At 42.8% G+C, this 18,118-nt stretch overlaps 1 protein-coding gene across 1 annotated transcript in view; it reads left to right on the top strand.

Annotated features, from left to right (window-relative positions):
- Nucleotides 1-18,118, top strand: part of pcsk2 (proprotein convertase subtilisin/kexin type 2) — a 97,143-nt gene that overhangs the window by 28,399 nt on the left and 50,626 nt on the right. Inside the window, exons 3-5 of the mRNA XM_070888774.1 lie at nucleotides 6,876-6,989; nucleotides 7,107-7,215; nucleotides 8,306-8,343. Of these exons, the coding sequence (XP_070744875.1) occupies nucleotides 6,876-6,989; nucleotides 7,107-7,215; nucleotides 8,306-8,343 (261 nt within the window). The remainder of the gene's footprint in view (nucleotides 1-6,875; nucleotides 6,990-7,106; nucleotides 7,216-8,305; nucleotides 8,344-18,118) is intronic.

Raw genomic sequence — 18,118 nt, 5'->3', positions numbered from 1 at the left:
CCCTTAGTGGACGGAATCCGCATCTGCGAGGAGCTCTGCAGCCACAGGGAGAAGACAGTTGAGGAGGATTCTTGCGATGACATTCCCAGTGGCCGACAGCAGAGAGATTCCTGCTGCAGTTGGGCTTGTCCCCTTTTTTGAAGATGGTCACGATTACAGCATCTCCGAGATCTCCCGACATGCTCTCCTCCTTCCAGATAAGAGAGATGTGGTCATGCATTTGTGCCAATAGTGCTTCTCCACCATACTTTAGTGCCTCGGTGGGGATTCCATCTGCTCCTGATGCCTTGTTATTCTTGAGCTGATGGATGGCCTTTTCTACCTCGTGCAGGGCTGGGGTTTTGCTGAAATGGTTGTGGGTAGCATACTTGGGATGGAGTCGAGGACACTCGTGTCAAAGGCAGAGTCTCGATTAAGGAGATCTTCGAAGTGCTCCTTCCAGCGGGCCCTGACTGCCTCAGTGTCCTTGATGAGTGTCTCCATGTTCTTGGCCAGCAGTGGGGTAGGGCCTTGGGTGCTTGGGCCGTAGGTGGACTTAACTGTGGTGAAGAATGCTCGCACGTCATGGCTGTCGGCCAGCTGCTGGATAGCTTTCTCCACCCACCATCTATTTTTTAGGTCATGGGTTTTTTGTTGGACCTCGGCCTTCAGCCGTCTGTAGAGCTGCTTAACTGCTGCCTAATTGGGTTGCTGCTTTAAGTTCAGAAATGCCCTGCGCTTGCGGTTTATTAGCTCCTGGATCTCCTGGTCATTCTTGTCAAACCAGACTTGGTGTTTTCTGGTTAAGTGACCGAGCGTCTCTTCGCAGGCACTGGTTATGGTGGCCTTGAGGGCAGACCAGGCGCTGTGGGTACTCTGCATCTCGGGGTCATCGAGGGTCGCCAGGTTGCGGTGAGGCGCTGGCTGTATAGGGATCTCTTAACCAGTTCTTGGAGTGCCCCGGTGTTGATTTTTCGGCAGCATTGCTTCTGTTGCCATCACCGCTTTGGGGCTATATTAATGTTGATGATGGAACGGTAATTAGGCAGTGGTCTTTCCAGCAGTCATTGGCTCCTGTCATGGCACGGGTGATGTGCACGTCATTGCGGTTCCTCGCTTGGACGATGACGTAGTCGAGCAGGTGCCAGTTCTTGGAGCAAGGGTGTTGCCACGATGCCTTGTACTTGTCCCTCTGGCGGAACAAGGTGTTGGTGATGACAAGGTCATGTTCTAGGCATTTTGTCAGGAGCAGGGAGTTGGTTTTCCCTACCCTCTCTCTGCCGATCATGCCTCCCCAGAGGCTGTGTTCTTACTGACTCTGGCATTGAAGTTGCCGAGGAGAATCAGTTTGTTGTCCGTAGGAACTCAGGACAGGGATTGTTCAAGGCTGGAGTAGAATTCATGGGCAGTAATCATGGGCAACTTTAATCTACATATTGATTGGGCTAACCTAACTGGTAGCAATGCGGTGGAGGAGGATTTCCTGGAGTGTATTAGGGATGGTTTTCTCGACCAATATGTTGAGGAACCAACCAGAGAGCTGGCCATCCTAGACTGGGTGATGTGTAATGAGAAGGGATTAATTAGCAATCTTGTTGTGCGAGGCCCCTTGGGGAAGAGTGACCGTAATATGGTAGAATTCTTTATTAAGATGGAGAGTGACACAGTTAATTCAGAAACTAGGGTCCTGAACTTAAGGAAAGGTAACTTTGATGGTATGAGGCGCGAATTGGCTAAATTAGACTGGCAAATGATACTTAAAGGGTTGACGGTGGATAGGCAATGGCAAACCTTTAAAGATCATATGGACGAACTTCAACAATTGTATAACCCTGTCTGGAGTAAAAATAAAACGGGGAAGGTGGCTCATCCGTGGCTAACAAAGGAAATTAAGGATAGTGTCAAATTCAAGGAAGAGGCATACAAATTAGCCAGAAAAAGCAGCAAACCGGAGGACTGGGAGAAATTTAGGATTCAGCAGAGGAGGACAAAAGGTTTAATTAAGAAGGGGAAAATCGAGTACGAGAGGAAGCTTGCCGGAAACATAAAAACTGGCTGCAAAAGCTTCTATAGATATGTGAAGAGAAAAAGATTAGTGACAACAAACGTAGGTCCCTTGCAGTCGGATTCGAGTGAATTTATAATGGGGAACAAAGAAATGGCAGACCAATTGAACAAGTACTTTGGTTCTGTCTTCATAAAGGAAGATACAAATAACCGTCCGGATGTACTAGGGGACCGAGGGTGTAGTGAGAAGGAGGAACTGAAGGATATCCTTATTAGACGGGAAATTGTGTTAGGGAAATTGATGGGATTGAAGGCCGATAAATCCCCAGGGCCTGATAGTCTACATCCCAGAGTACTTAAGGAAGTGGCCCTAGAAATAGTGGATGCATTGGTGATAATTTTCCAGCAGTCTATCGACTCTGGATCAGTTCCCATGGACTGGAGGGTTGCTAATGTAATACCACTTTTTAAAAAAGGAGGGAGAGAGAAAACGGGTAAATAAAGACCGGTTAGCCTGACATCAGTAGCGGGGAAAATGTTGGAATCAATTATTAAGGATGAAATAGCAGCGCATTTGGAAAGCAGTTATAGGATTGGTCCAAGTCAGCATGAATTTATGAAAGGGAAATCATGCTTGACAAATCTTCTGGAATTTTTTGAGGATGTATCTAGTAGAGTGGACAAGGGAGAACCAGTGGATGTGGTGTATTTGGACTTTCAAAAGGCTTTTGACAAGGTCCCACACAAGAGATTGGTGTGCAAAATCAAAGCACGTGGTATTAGGGGTAATGTACTGACGTGGATAGAGAACTGGTTGGCAGACAGGAAGCAGAGAGTCGGGATAAACGGGTCCTTTTCAGAATGGCAGGCAGTGACTAGTGGAGTGCCGCAGGATTCGGTGCTGGGACCCCAGCTCTTTACAATATATATTAATGATTTAGATGATGGAATTGAGTGTAATATCTCCAAGTTTGCAGATGACACTAAACTGGGTGGTGGTGTGAGCTGTGAGGAGGACGCTAAGAGGCTGCAGGGTTAATTAGACAGGTTAGGTGAGTGGGCAAATGCATGGCAGATGCAGTATAATGTGTATAAATGTGAGGTTATCCACTTTGGTGGCAGAAACACAAAGGCAGAATATTATCTGAATGGCGGCAGATTAGGAAAAGGGGAGGTGCAGCGGGACCTGGATGTCATGGTTCATCAGTCCTTGAAAGCTGGCATGCTGGTACAGCAGGTGGCGAAGAAGACAAATGGTATATTGGCCTTCATAGCAAGGGGATTTGAGTATAGGAGCAGGGAAGTCTTTCTGCAGTTGTACAGGGCCTTGGTGAGGCCCCACCTGGAATATTGTGTTCAGTTTTGGTCTCCTAACCTGAGGAAGGACGTTCTTGCTATTGAGGGAGTGCAGCGAAGGTTCACCAGACTGATTCCCGGAATGGCAGGACTGACATATGAGGGGAGACTGGAGTTACTGGGCCTTTATACACTGGAGTTTAGAAGGACAAGAGGGGATCTCATAGAAACATATAAAATTCTGATGGGACTGGACAAGTTAGATGCGGGAAGAATGTTCCCGATGTTGGGGGAAGTCCAGAACCAGGGGACACAGTCTTAGGATAAGGGGCAGGCCATTTTAGGACAGAGATGAGGAGAAACTTCTTCACTCAGCGAGTTGTTAACGATCAGCCATGATCTTATTGAATGGTGGTGCAGGTTCGAAGGCCGAATGGCCTACTCCTGCACCTATTTTCTATGTTTCTATGTTTCTATGTTTCTCTTTGGCCTCATCTGTCGCATCAAGTGTTGGGGCATATAAGCTGATAACTGTGGCGTACTGGTTCGGGGATAGGGTGTACCGGAGATTCATGAGATGTTTGCTTATCTCGCAGGGGGCTTATCTCTGAGGCGGCCGACCAGCTTGTTCTTGATGGCGAAGCCAACTCCATGGAGGTGGCGTTCTTCTTCTGGTTTCCCTTTCCAGAAGAAGGTGTAGTCTCCATCTTGTTCTTTGAGCTGGCCTTCCCCTGCCCTCTGGGTCTCGCTCAGGGCGGTGATGTCAACGTCGAAGCGCCTGAGTTCCCGGGCAACGATGGCGGTGCAGCATTCTGGTCTGTCGCTCTTGGGGTTGTCCATGAGGGTCCTGACGTTCCAGGTCCCGAACTTTATTTTGAAGGGTGGAAGATGCCTGTGCATGAGTTCTTTTAACGTGGGGTGGCTGTTGGACACCGGCTACCACATGGGCTTGGCAGAGCAAGGTCTTGGTCCAGTGGCAAGGAGGTCCAAGATGACTGGAGACCAGGCTCTACTGTATGGGCCTAGTTCTCTCCGGTGGGATGCAAGCTGTAAGCTTGGTGTTGAGCAGTGCTGGTCACCCCTGTAGGAAGTCCGAATGTCCTACATTTATGGTTGTGCCTGTACTGCCCAATATCTAATTATATGATTGCATGACCTAAGGGTGTAAGCAATATGATCCCACTTGTGATATGAACTGGATATCATGTCTTACACACATGCCCTCGTTACAGTTACCAACCCTCCAGGATTTGAGCACGCCCGAGAGAAAAATCATAGAGACATTAAAATGATGATGTTTCTTTACCATATTCTTTGAGTGCTTTTGTATTATTAGTTATAGAAATATTGGAAATGGGGGGGAAAAGGCTGTTTGGCTATGCAGGGCTGTTGGAGATGGGGGTGATGAAACCTCCAGGAATATGTCCAACCTAACCCTCGTGCACCTTGCCAATCTTTCTGAAGGCAGACAGAAACACTTAATGGGATGAGGCCAGACACGAATTGTTAAGATGCTGTATTTTGCAGACTGCAATTGAATGTACAGAGCAACAGATGCAATCAAATCTCACTTTAATTCAATTACCTCCTCAAAAACAAGAAAAATAATTTTTGAGAAGTCACCATAGTAACACTATTAGCAGGCTGGGTTAACTTTTCCCAGTCAGAGTATTAACTCTGACCAGCTCTGGGCTTGAGATGAGTAAAGTTCCCCTCACTAGGCCAAGCCTCCTCCCAGATAGGGAACGGTAGTATAGTGGTAATGTTACTGGGATATTAATCCAGAGGCCCAGACTAGTTATCTGGCAGCATGAGTTCAAATCCCACCATGGTAACTGGGTAATTTAAATTCAATAAATAGCACTTTTGTATCAATAAATAAATCTGGAATTTAAAAGCTAGTAATGGCAACCATCAAACTACTGGACAAGGGAAGGAAGCCTGCCGTCCTTACCCAGTCTGGCCAATATGTGACTCCAGGCCTGCTGCAAGGTGGTTGACTCTTAACAGCCCTGTGAAATGGCCTAACAAGCCATTCAAGGGAAATTAGGAATGGGTGTTAAATGCTGGCCTTGCCAGCGATGCCCACATCCCAGGAACAATTTTTTAAAAAGTTCTAATGCAAAGCAAAATACTGCGGATGCTGAAATCTGAAATAAAAACAGAAAATGCTGGAAATCTCAGCAGGTCGGGCAGCATCTGTGGAGCGAGAAACAGAGTTAACTTTTCAGGTCAATGACTCTTCATCAGACTGAGATTTCTGACAAAGGGTCATGGACCTGAAACATTAACTCTGTTTATCGCGTTTCATTGAGTGGAGTTTAATTTTGTTCTATAAAACTTTGAATATATTAAAGGGGAAATATTGCCCCTAACATCCATACTCTTGCTCTGGAAGTTTGTTTCACTATTATGAGATAGTGCAAAAGCTTTTGTCCATGTTTGTTGCAATACTTCAATTTACAATCGAGAGAAACTCAAAAGGCTTCAATCTCTCCAGAGTAAAGTTAAGTGGCTGGAGCAAAATCATAAAGCCGCGGTCTGCAAATGGATTATATTGAATTAGTAAAGACTAAAATAAAATACATACCTTATTTTCTGCAAGTTCTCCCTGATGCAAGTTGAATTGTGGTGTTTTGCACTTGAGGGTAAACCTGAACGCTTGATTGCTTGATCAGAAAGATAAAAATTGTCAATATGATCATGATTCAGCTACAAGCACTTCTATCCACACATCGAGGCAGTGTAAGTAAGCATGCAATATTGTCTAGTTATAAGATTAACTAGAGGAAAACTGAGAGCCTTGTCCTTTCTGAAATATTAGGTAGATTTTCCTGGCTATGTGACCAAGGAGCTTATACACAGGAAAACTGTCCTGCACCTGAATAGCACCGTCGCCAAGTTTCCTGTATAGCTTTTCAGGTGGATCACAGCAACAAAAATCACATGCAAATAATTATCAAACACCTCTACACATAGATGTCCTATAATAATGTGGGTGCAGTTCACAGGCAGACTGGCCCCAGAACATTTTCCTACATTACAACAGTGACTGCACTTCAAAAGTACTTACATTGGCTGTAAAGCACTTTGGGATGCCATATAAAATGCAAGTCTTGCTTTTGTGCTTATATCAAACTTGGCCCTACTGCTTCTAGATTTGCCATTGAAGGGGTATTTGTTTTAAAGGGGCAGACTGGTATTGTCAAGAATAGTCTTTATCTTTGCCTTCCAGCTTTCAAACTATTGCTTTAGTTTCAATACATGTTTCAGAATGCTGTTTGTCTTTTTTCACTTATTGGCAGAGGCTCTGTTCTCCATGATTTTAAACACCTCTATTAAATCTCCTCTTAGCCTTCCCTGCTCCAAGGAGAACAACCCAGCTTCTCCAAACCTTAGCCTAGAATGTTTGTTTAAAAGTATGTTGAGAAAATTGTGCTACAGAAACACTTTTCTCTGAATGCCTGTTGAGATCGTGTTTCTGATCGGTGAATAAAATGTAGCAAACAGATGTTATCAGTTCGACATTTCTAATTGAAACATGCCTGATCAACTATTTATGGATTTGCTCACCCATATTGTTTCCCTTGCAGGTAAAACATGCCATACAGCAAGAGGCATTTAACAGAAAGAAGCGAGGATATCGAAGCATTAGTGAAATTGGTATCACGATGAACGATCCTTTGTTTACAAAACAATGGTATCTTGTAAGTAACATTCATGCCAGGCGGACAGGGTTGAATTCGGGTTTAAGATCTAAAAAAGTATGGTTTAAATATCGCAACATGCTCATCCAGTATGTGCATTTACTTTTGTTGAATCAGGTAAACACTGGCCAAGCAGATGGAACCCCTGGGCTAGACCTTAATGTTGCCGAGGCTTGGGAATTGGGCTATACTGGAAAAGGAGTAACCATAGCAATCATGGATGATGGTAAGAGCTAATTGAGTGTCATTACAGAAAATCTCTCTTCCCAATATGCACTCACAAGCAGACCACGTGGTCTTTTATTTGATAACTTATTTTGAGGAAGGAAGCAAGTGTTTTAGGTGTCTTTTCCCCTATGTAATTAAGAACATAAGAACATTTTAAAATCTCCAACAATATCTAAAATCCGAAAGAACATAAGAAATAGGAGCAGGAGTAGACCATTCGGCCCTTCGAGTCTGCTCCGCCATTCAATAAGATCATGGCTGATCTTCTACCTCAACTCTTCCTTCCTGCATATCCCCATATCCCTTGATTCCCTTACTTTCCAAAAATCTATCAATCTCTGTCTTGAATATACTCAACAACTGAGCATCCACAGCCCTCTGGGGTGGAGAATTCTAAAGATTCACAACCTTCTGAGTGAAGAATTTCTCCTCATCTCAGTCCTAAATGATCGACCCCTTATCCTGAGACTGTGACCCCTGGTTCTAGACTCCCCAGCCATGGGAAACATCCTCCCTGAATCTACCCTGTCAAGCCCTGTAAGAATTTTATATGTTTCAATGAGATCACCTCTCATTCTTCTAAATTTTATGGAATATAGGCCTAGTCTACCCAATCGCTCCTCAAAGGACAATCCCCTCATCCCAGGAATCAGTCTGGTGATCTTTGTTGTACTCCCTCTATTGCAAGTATATCCTTCCTTAGGTAAGGAGACTAAAACTGTGTTCAGTACGCCAGATGTGGCCTCACCAGGGCCCCATATAGTAAGACATCTTTACTCTTATACTCAAATCCCTTTGTAATAAAGGCCACCATATTGCCCTGTAACCTCACAATAATTGTATTTAGGCTTAAAGACACACATAAAAAATATATCCTGTTAAGGTGATTACAAAGGAATTGTTTCTCTGATTGATACGAAAAGCTGAACTATGCAAATGTACTCGTTCTACCATGATATTTCCAATGCTACTTCTCAGTGCTTCAAACCTCTTCAAAGCTGCTGAAAGATTTGATTTGTTTAGTTTGCAGAACCCCTTTTTATGACTTTAAATTGAGTTTATGTAACCTATTTATCATTTTACTGCAGGGATTGATTACTTGCACCCTGACCTTGCAGAAAACTATGTAAGTACGTAATAGGTTTTCTTGTTTGTAATTCATTTTGATAGGAATGGTGGGTGTGTTGATAAATGTCCCAAGTAATAAAATCTGATTGTATACAGACTGCGAGAAAATGCTCCTTGAGCACAAAATGAACAGAAGCAATAGCTTGGCTGGATTCCCAAACTTTCATTGGTTTACAATGGCTCGGAATTTGCGGTGGCTCATGAGGCTGAACTGTCAGCGCTCGCCTTCATTACCCCTCTGATACTGACCGCAACTTCAGGAATTAGTGCATGAGCATCTAAATGCGGAAATCCTTAAGTTACAGTCAGTCATTCACTGCTCCGACACAAGCTGCACTGGGGACCCCTTCCCCCCATATGGGGGGCATAGGCGACAATCAGTGAAATCTGTGAAATCAGTGAAACTTGGGCTTTTCCATGCTAATATCGCTGTTAACTACCCCCATTAAATGCTAAGCCTTGTTGAATTAGGTGTAACTGTGGTTTTAACGGCGTATTGACTACAAAATTACTGTTCTGGCCCTGTAAAACAAATTATTGTGTTTGTGGAATGTCAAATTTCTCCATTATGATCACAATTACAATTTTTTTTAAACTTAAAAAAAATTGCAGTTTGTTCATGATATTTCAGGCTCTGCCTTATCCCCATGTGAGAGTCATTTCGCTCTCTGTAACATTTTCAAAAAGTCCAGATGAAAGTAGCTTCTCATTTCCTGTTTTTTTTGTCTGTGAGAATCCTTCAATGTGATTTGCTGATTAGACAGCTTGTTAACATCACTGCAGTTCTTCGCTGGGAATCCCCATGACACAACGCTGCAATCAGTTACACGTTGAGGAAGGCAAACTACTTGCCACAGAGATCGTGAGACAGCAAGGCTGTCAGTCAGGCTGGCTTTTGGATGGGAAACCTGGAGAAAACATTTGAACTGCAAAATGTTCGGTAAACCTGTACTTCCGGGTTTCCCGTCAATAACTCCTCCCCCCTCCCCCCCCCTCCAAAGGCACAATCTGGTATATATTGGGGGCCTTGTACTTGTATGGAATGATAACTTCAGTCTAGTATCCCTGGTGCTGTTTCTATCAAAGCTCGTAGAAACCAGTAAGTGGGAGGCTGCTGTAACGACCCAATTTACTGCTGTCTGCTTATCAGTTTGGCTTTAGCGGAAATTCAATGATTTGTTAGTCTCAGTTTTGTAGTCAAAAATGCAATGATTCTTTTGATGCCCAGCACAGATTTGGATCACTATCCCCTGGGATTTATAGAGCTTTGGCACATAATATGCCTTTCTAGCCTCATTTAGGAGCCTCTGATCTGGATAGGAGCTGGTCTCTGCTCTGCTCACAGCCCCGAAACTGCCTTTGGTCAAAGTCACTAATGACATCCTTTGTGACTATGTCTATGGCACGCTATCTCAATTTGCCATCCTCAACCTTTTTGCAGCATTCAATTCCATCGAGCACTCCATCCCCACCACCTTCTCTCTTCCAATATCAAGGTACCTTTAATAAGCTTCAGAGCATAAGCATTGCTCTTTTTCCCTTACAATAACCTGACTGCAGCTAAAACCCCTATTCATGCCTTTGCCACCATCATGTTTTAAGTCCCACTCCCAAGACTTGAGCATATAATATAGGCTGATACTTCATTGCAGTACTGAGGGAGTGCTGCATGTGTAATTGGCCAAGTCCATATCAATGCATGTTATTGTTCCTCAGAAGCTTTAAACTTTGAGTCATGATAATTGGGTGTTCCTAACGTGATAGGGCCAATTAGAATCATAGAATCATAGAAATGTATGGAACAAAAGGAGGCCATTTGGCCCATCATGCCTGTACTGGTCAAAAATGAGCTATCCAGCCTAATCCCACTCTCCAGCTCTTGGTCCCCAGCCTTGTAGATTATGGCACTTCAAGTACATATCCAAGTACTTTTTAAATGTGATGAGGGTTTCTGCCTCTACCACCCTTTCAGGCAGTGATTTCCAGACCCCCATCACCCTCTGGGTGAAAACATTTCTCCTCAACTTTCCTCTAATCCTTCTATCAATTACATTAAATCTATGCCCCCTGGTTATTGACCTCTCTGCTAAGGGAAATAGGTCCTTCATATCCACTCTATCTAGGTCCCTCATAATTTTATATACCTCAATTAAATCTCCTCTCAGCCTCCTCTGCTCCAAAGAAAACAACCCCAGCCTATCCAATCTTTCCTCACAGCTAAAATTCGCCAGTCCTGGCAACATCCTCCTAAATCTCCTTTGTACCTACACTAGTGCAATCACATCTTTCCTGTAATGTGTTGACCAGAACTGTACACAGAACTCTACTTGTAGCCTAACTAGTGTTTTATACAGTACTAGCATAACTTCCCTGCCCTTATATTCCAAGCCTTGATTAATAAAGGAAAGTATCCCATATGCCTTCTTAACCACCTTATCTACTTGGCCTGCTACTTTCAGGGTTCTGTGGCCATGCACTCCAAAATCCCTCTGTTCCTCGACACTTCTAAGTATCTTACTATTTATTGTGTATTCATGGAGGAGTCCAGCTCTAACGTGTTGAAGCTTTGCGCAGAGCCTGGAGACCATTCAGCTCAACAGGAACTGAGTGGTCAGTTCCATCAACACCACAGTGGTGGCCACATCATGGAACCTCTCATGATAGCCCACGCAGCTGCCATGGAAGCTCAGACGGTTGCCATCTTGGCTTTGGGGGCCACTGTTGTCAGGGCCTTCCAGAGTGCCACCTCACTCCCGCACAGTGGCGTATGAGTGCTGAGGTGCAGTCCCAGGGGGCAGCCTTGGATCCATGGGAGAGACATCTTCTGCCCTCTTTCAGGATGGCAGTATGACGGAAAGAGGTGAGTGTGTATTTGGAATGAGAATGAGAGTCCTGCAGCTGCCTTGTGATTGCTGGAGAAGGATGTGGTGCAGGAGAGGGGGAGGGGGGAGTGTTCAATGTGCTGGGGGGAGGGGAGGGGGAAGTGTTCAAAGTGCTGGGGGTGGGGGGAGGGGGAGAGGTGGGAGAGGGAAGTGTTCCAAGTGCTGGGGGGCTGGGGGAGGGGCAAGCATTCAAAGTGCTGGTGGAAGAGGGGGAGGGGCAAGTGTTCAAAGTGCTGGGGGGCGGGGGATGGGCAAGTGTTCAAAGTGCTGGGGGAGGGGAGGGGAGGGGGATGTGTTCAATGTGCTGGGTGGTGGGGGAGTGGGGGGGGGGAATGCTGTTACCAAGTGCAGTGCCGACTAATTGAGATATGCACATACCCTTTCTATTCTTGTCAGGTCGTTGAAACTTTTCCTGCATTGAATCCAGGTCGGAGTGGAGATTTCACTTGCTCTTCCCACGCCTGTTTCAAGTAACTTTTTTGGCAGCTTCTTTCTACCAGATGAAAGGAGGATCTGCCCACTGGTAACCCACTGCCAGCTAAAATCCTCCCTTCTGTGTTATCTACAAAACCAACTTTAACACAACTGTGCAATAAAATAATCCTGTTTGACAGGCAGCAGAGAAAACCCATCTCCTGCTCTTGAATTGATCACAACCCAAAGTCGTGGGCATCACTGGATTCAATAAAGATCCTTTATTCATGGTGTCTCCTATATCAAAAATCCATCTGTCCTACAATACTATCACTGAAACAGCATCGTAAAAATGCTGGCATTTATTCTAGACCTCTGCGCACGAAAAGCTGCTGCAGTTACACCTCCCGTTTCTATCTTAGTCCAAAATGCCCACACAGGACACAAACATAAAATTTCAACATCTCTCCTGCCGGTAGAAGTCTGCGTGAGTTACTATTTTGGCCATGATCTCTGGGCTTTGTTCAGAGATGTTCAAATGCAGAATTAAACCATCGTGTGGTTTGTTAGAACATGATTTGGGAAATTTATATGTTTCTTAGTACCCAATAAAATAGCTTAACAATCTGTCCTCACTGCTGTCTTTTGGTTACATTCTGTTGTTTCTTGTAATACGAAAGGCAGGTTATTTAAATAAGTAATATTAATTAATGGCCCAGAAATTCCGATGTCCCGGGCCTGTACGAAGTTTCTACGGACTCGGGAAGGCATCGGAAAAGCCGGTTTTCAGCATGCAATGCGCATGCATGAAAACCGTCTTTTCCGATTTGTCAAGCTGGAGCTTGACAGATCGCGCACATATCGGGAGCGAGGACATTTGTTTGGGCAAGATTGCGGTATTTATGCATATCTTGCCCAGCAAATGTCCTCAAAAATCTTGCAACTGATAAAAGGAAGCACATAGCCTACTTTTACAGGCGCTAGTGTTTTAAAACATACAAAAACACGTTAAAATAAAATTATAAACACATGTTTTATTGTTAGAAACCTCCCCACTACGGTAAGTTTATTTTTAACCATAATTAAAAAAATGTTTTTAAAAATCGGAAAAATTTTTAATTTTATAAATCGTAATAACTTTAATTTCAATTAATTTTAAATGTGTGGTCTGTTTTTTATTTTTTATTATTTTGTGTGTTTGGTTTTGTTCCCATTAATAGCACTGAAACTCGTAGATACGCGAGTTTCAGTGCTTTAATGGGAACCTGTGAAATACTTACCTGATTGGCTGAGCAGTCACACGTGACTGCATCTTCTGCGTGGGAACCCTCCGGACAGGAGAGTGCTTCGCAGCGTGGGAAGGGAAGGCCTCCCCACCGCAATCCAGGGTGCCTCCTAGACCACCAGGTACTTTCATAAAAATTCCCTGGTCGGGAGGCAATAGCCCGCGGGAAGACCTTGAGAGGAATTTCTGGACCAATAAGTACACCTCTAATTTAGTGGCCCAGATTTTGTGGTCAGCAGTGAACAAACAATGCTCGCTGTTCATTACACTTACACTTGCCCACAGCCTTTCTGTGGACTTTTACACAACGATTTGTGATCAAAACAGCATAGCGTCCTCTACAGGGGATCTGGACCCTGCGTAAACAGGACAAACAACCAAATTGAAGAATCTTTATTGAGACATGCAAAGTTTGAAGCAGGAACTGTAAGGTTGATTAGTTAATTCAATGTAAAATCATGTATAGAAAGCGAAATTAAATGAAGGAAAGAAACATGGGATTAAGAGAGAGAACATAAATTTATTTCAATTTTGTAATTTTTAAAAATCTCCAACAATAATTAAAATCTGAAAGGGCATAAGAAATAGGAGCAGGAGTAGGCCATTCGGCCCCTCGAGCCTGCTCCGCCATACAATAAGATCATGGATGATCTTCTACCTCAATTCCACTTGCCTGCACTATCTCCATAATCCCTTGATTCCCTTAGTGTCCAAAAATCTATCGATCTCTGTCTTGAATATACTCAATGACTGAGCATCCACAGCCCCCTGGTTAGAGAATTCCAAAGATTCACCACCCTCTGAGTGAAAAAATTCCTCCTCATCTCAGTTCTAAATGGCTGGCACCTTATTCTGAGACTGTGACCCCTGGTTCTAGACTCCCCAGCCAGGGGAAACATCCTCCCAGCATTTATCCTGTCATGCCCTGTAAGAATATTGTCTGTTTCAATTAGATCATCTCTCATTCTTCTAAACTCTAGAGAATGTAGACCTAGTCTACTCAATCTCTCCTCATAGGGCAATCCCCCCATTCCAGGAAACAGTCTGGTGAACCTTTGTTGCCCTCCCACTCTGGCAAGTATATTCTTCCTTGGGCATGGAGACCAAAACTGTACACAATACTCCATGTGTGGTCTCACCAGGGCCCTATATAATTGACGTTATCTTTACTCTTATACTCAAATCCTCTTGTAATAAAGGCCAGCATAACTTTCAGTGATTTTTGTACAAGGACACCCAGGTCCCTCTGAACACCAACATTTCCCAATCTCTCACCATTTAAAAAATACTCTGCTTTTCTATATTTCCTACCAAAGTGGATAACTTCACATTTCTGTACAGTGTATTCCAGTTGCCATGTTGTTGCCCACTCACTTAGCCTGTCTATATCCCCTTGAAGCCTCTTTGCATCCTCCTCATAGCTTACATTCCCACCTAGCTTTGTATCATCAGAAAACTTGGATATATTACATTTGGTCCCCTCATCCAAATCATTGATATAGATTGTAAATAACCGGGGCCCAAGCACTGATCCTTGCAGTGCCCCACTAGTTGCAACCTGCCACTCGAAAATGACCCGTTTATTCCTACTCTCTGTTTTCTGTCCGTTAACCAATCCTCAATCCATGCTAGTATATTACCCCTAATCCCATAAGCCCTAATTTTGTTTAATAACTTCATGTGTGGCACCTTATCGAATGTCTTCTGAAAATCCAAATACACCATACCCACTGGTTCCCGCTTTTCTATTCTGCTAGTTACAACCTCAAAAAACTGTAACAGTTTTCCCTTTCATAAATCCGTGTTGACTCTGCCCAATTCTGTTATTATTTTTTAAGCCCCCTGTTACCATGTCCTTAATAATAGATTCTAGCATTATCTCTACTAGAGATGTCAAGCTAACTGGTCTGTAATTCCCCATTTTCTCTCTCCCTCCTTTTTTAAATAGCAGGGGTTACATTTGCTACCTTCCAATCTGCGGGAACTGTTCTATAATCTATGGAATTTTGGAAGATGACAACCAATGCAATCACTATCTCTATAGCCACCTCTTTCTAAACCATAGGATGTAGTCCATCAGGTCCAGGGGATTTATCGACTTTCAGTCCCATTAATTTCTTCAGTACTTTTTTTTTTACTAATACTAATTTCTTTCAGTTCCTCATTCTCACTCGACTCTTGGTTCTCACTATTTCTGGGAGGTTTTTGCATCTTCTTCTGTGAAGGGAGACATAAAGTATTTGTTTAATTTTTTTATTCACATTATAATTTCTCCTGTCTCAGCTTGTAAGGGTCTCATATTTACTTTCACTAATCTTTTCCTTTTTATGTACCTATAGAAGCTTTTCCCATCTGTTTTTATGTCTCTCGCTAGTTTACTCTCATATTCTAATTTCCCTTTCTTTATCAATTTCTTGGTCCTCCTTTACTGAATTCTAAAACCATCCCCAATCCTCACACTTACTCCTCTTTTTGGTAACATCATAAGCCTCTTCCTTTGATCTAATACTATCTTTAACTTCTCCCGCTTCTAAAACTTAATTTTCTGTGCCAGAGAGGCAGTAATTAAAACTTATCACACCATTAAAAATGTACTTACACTGGAATGGACAAGCCCCAACTTTCATTGGTGTCTTTAGTGGGTAAGTACTGCAACTTCATGCCCTTTATGTGTGTGAATGCCAAGTCTTTAAGCCAGTTGCAAAGCTTTTGGAGGATCAGGGAAACTCAGACAGCAAATTCCTGATTTCCGTGTTTAACTGCGGATGTGCTGAAAGTTGCTCTCCGATTTACTCCAACGGTGAGCACTGATAGCCTCACCGTTATTCTCACTGCAAAATTCGGGCTAATATCTTTCAGGAAATCCTGAATGGACTGAATATCTTATTATGCCATATTTGTGCAATTTTAGATTTTAAGCAGAACCCATAAAAATGAGTCAAAATCAGTACCCAGTGAATACAACATCAATTCTTTCTGAGTGGATATTCAAATGTTCAGCGTTGATATAAATCAGAGTACTCGTGTGTAACATGATTTTTAGCAGATGTGGTGACTTCTGCAGAAAGGATCCCGTAGCTTTGTTTTAATTTTGTGCCGATGCTTCCAAAGTTTGTGCATTTTTCCACTACAAGGAAGATGTTGCTCTTATAACTACACTGCTGGTTATTATGCTACGTAAGGTTAGGAATTATATTATCGTTCAAACACTTAGTGCACTCATATCAAATTCCTCTCTCCATATTTTAACAAAGCATTAACCCATTTTTTCAATGTTAATGTCTCCACTAAAATAGCGGAGAAGGAAATTGGACGGGTGCATTGACTGGATGATAGCATTGCTGACAGTAATTTCTATCTTATAATTGCCTTCAGCTATGAAGCAGTTTAGAAGGCTTGTCAATTTAAATTATATATTTTTTATATATTTATAAGCTTTGAGCTGACAATGCCAAGGCAGTAATCATGTAACGTGGACAAATAATTTCCACAAAATATTTTAAATGATTACAAATTCATAATAAGATTTTTAAAAAGTCCCTTAGGAATGCTTCTTAACGTACATGAGCTTTGTTCTGCTGCTACATGCTGCAGCAGCACTTGCAATTGAGGTCCTGGCCTCTGTTTGCATAAAAGCTACATTCTAATTTGTATTTTCACATTGAATGATGACAAACAATTATGTGTTGCTGCAGTCAGTGATGTCTGCTTTACATAGTTTCAAAAATAATGTGAAAGAGCAAATTTCAACCCTACTCGAGTACCCACTGTGATAGCATAAGAATGAGCAAAATATAAAACATTTAACCCAAGAAGAGTTCAATTGATATTTTTTTGAGTTAAGCAATGCCTCGATTTTAAAATTCTTGACCTTGTTTTCAAATCCCTCCCTGGCCTCCCTCCTCACTATTTCTATAATCTCCTACAGCCCTACAAACCTCCGAGATATCTGCACTCCTCCAATTTTGGCCTCCTGAGCATCCCCGGTTTTAATCGCTCTACCATTGTCGGCCGTGCTTTCAGCTGCCAAGACTCTAAGCTCTGGAACTCCCTCCCTAAACCTTTGCACCTCTCTATTGCTCTTTCCTCTTTTAAGATACTTCTTAAAACCTACTCACCTGCCCTAATATTGCCTTATGTGGCTTGGTGTCAAATTTTGCTTGATAACGCTACTGTGAAGCACCTTGGGATATTTTACTATGTTAAATGCGCTATATAAATTGTTGTTGTTGTTTACCAGGAAATTTGATGCCATATGATGTGAATATATTATTGAAAGGGTTGTTCTAAAAATACTTTAGCTCAGAGCTTCGCCTTGGTAGCGGAGGTTTTTTTTCAAGGAATAGCAGATATATTTCTGTGTCGGAGGATACAGCAACATTTCCAGTACCAGAATAAGGTATCTAACGTGTCAGAGGAGGAGGAGTTTGATGGTGGTAACGACCAATTTGTTTTAAAGCTCTTTTATTTTTGCACTCTCAATATCTTTTTAAACTGAAAGCTGTTGTTACTTTAATGAAACAATGCTACACTTGCCTTATTGGCCTTATAATGTAACTAGCTCTGCCTTTCTCATTTCCGTAGAAGAAAATAAGTTGAACGAAGATTACAAACAGCCAATACATTAGACAGAGAATTTTAATAACAGTAACCAATGCTGTTTTAAAATAAATAAAATAAAATTCATCCCCTGTCCTGGGAGGTAACGTGGGTAATTTTCCTGGTTCTGCCCCCAGTTGCACTAAATCACCTGGGTGAAGCGAATATTGGAAAATTGGGTGGGTTGGAACACACACCTGTAAACAATCCAAGAATGCCCCTCCGTTCAGTTACATACCTGTTCACTTAGATTCACAAAGGAATGAATGGCCAATCACATACAAACACCATTGATCAGTTTGAATTATTTATTTCTCCATGAGGTGATTGAAGCAACCTTGTAGTGTCAATCATGGCTCCGTGGGTTGCATGCTTGCCTTTGAGTCAGAAGGTTGTAGGTTCAAACCCCACTCGAGAGACTTGAGTACAAAATCTAGGCTGACATTCCCAGTGCCAGTACCAAGGAAGTGCTGTACTGTTTTTTGGATAAGACTTTCAAACAGAGGCTTTGTTTGTCCTCTCAGGTAGACTGAAAAGATCCCAAAAAGAGCAGAGGAGTTCTCCCTGGTGTCCTGGCCAATATTTATCCTTCA

Source organism: Pristiophorus japonicus, chromosome 9, assembly GCF_044704955.1.
Source record: "Pristiophorus japonicus isolate sPriJap1 chromosome 9, sPriJap1.hap1, whole genome shotgun sequence".
In the NCBI taxonomy this organism is placed as follows: domain Eukaryota; kingdom Metazoa; phylum Chordata; class Chondrichthyes; family Pristiophoridae; genus Pristiophorus; species Pristiophorus japonicus.
This window is presented reverse-complemented; position numbering and strand designations above follow the sequence as displayed.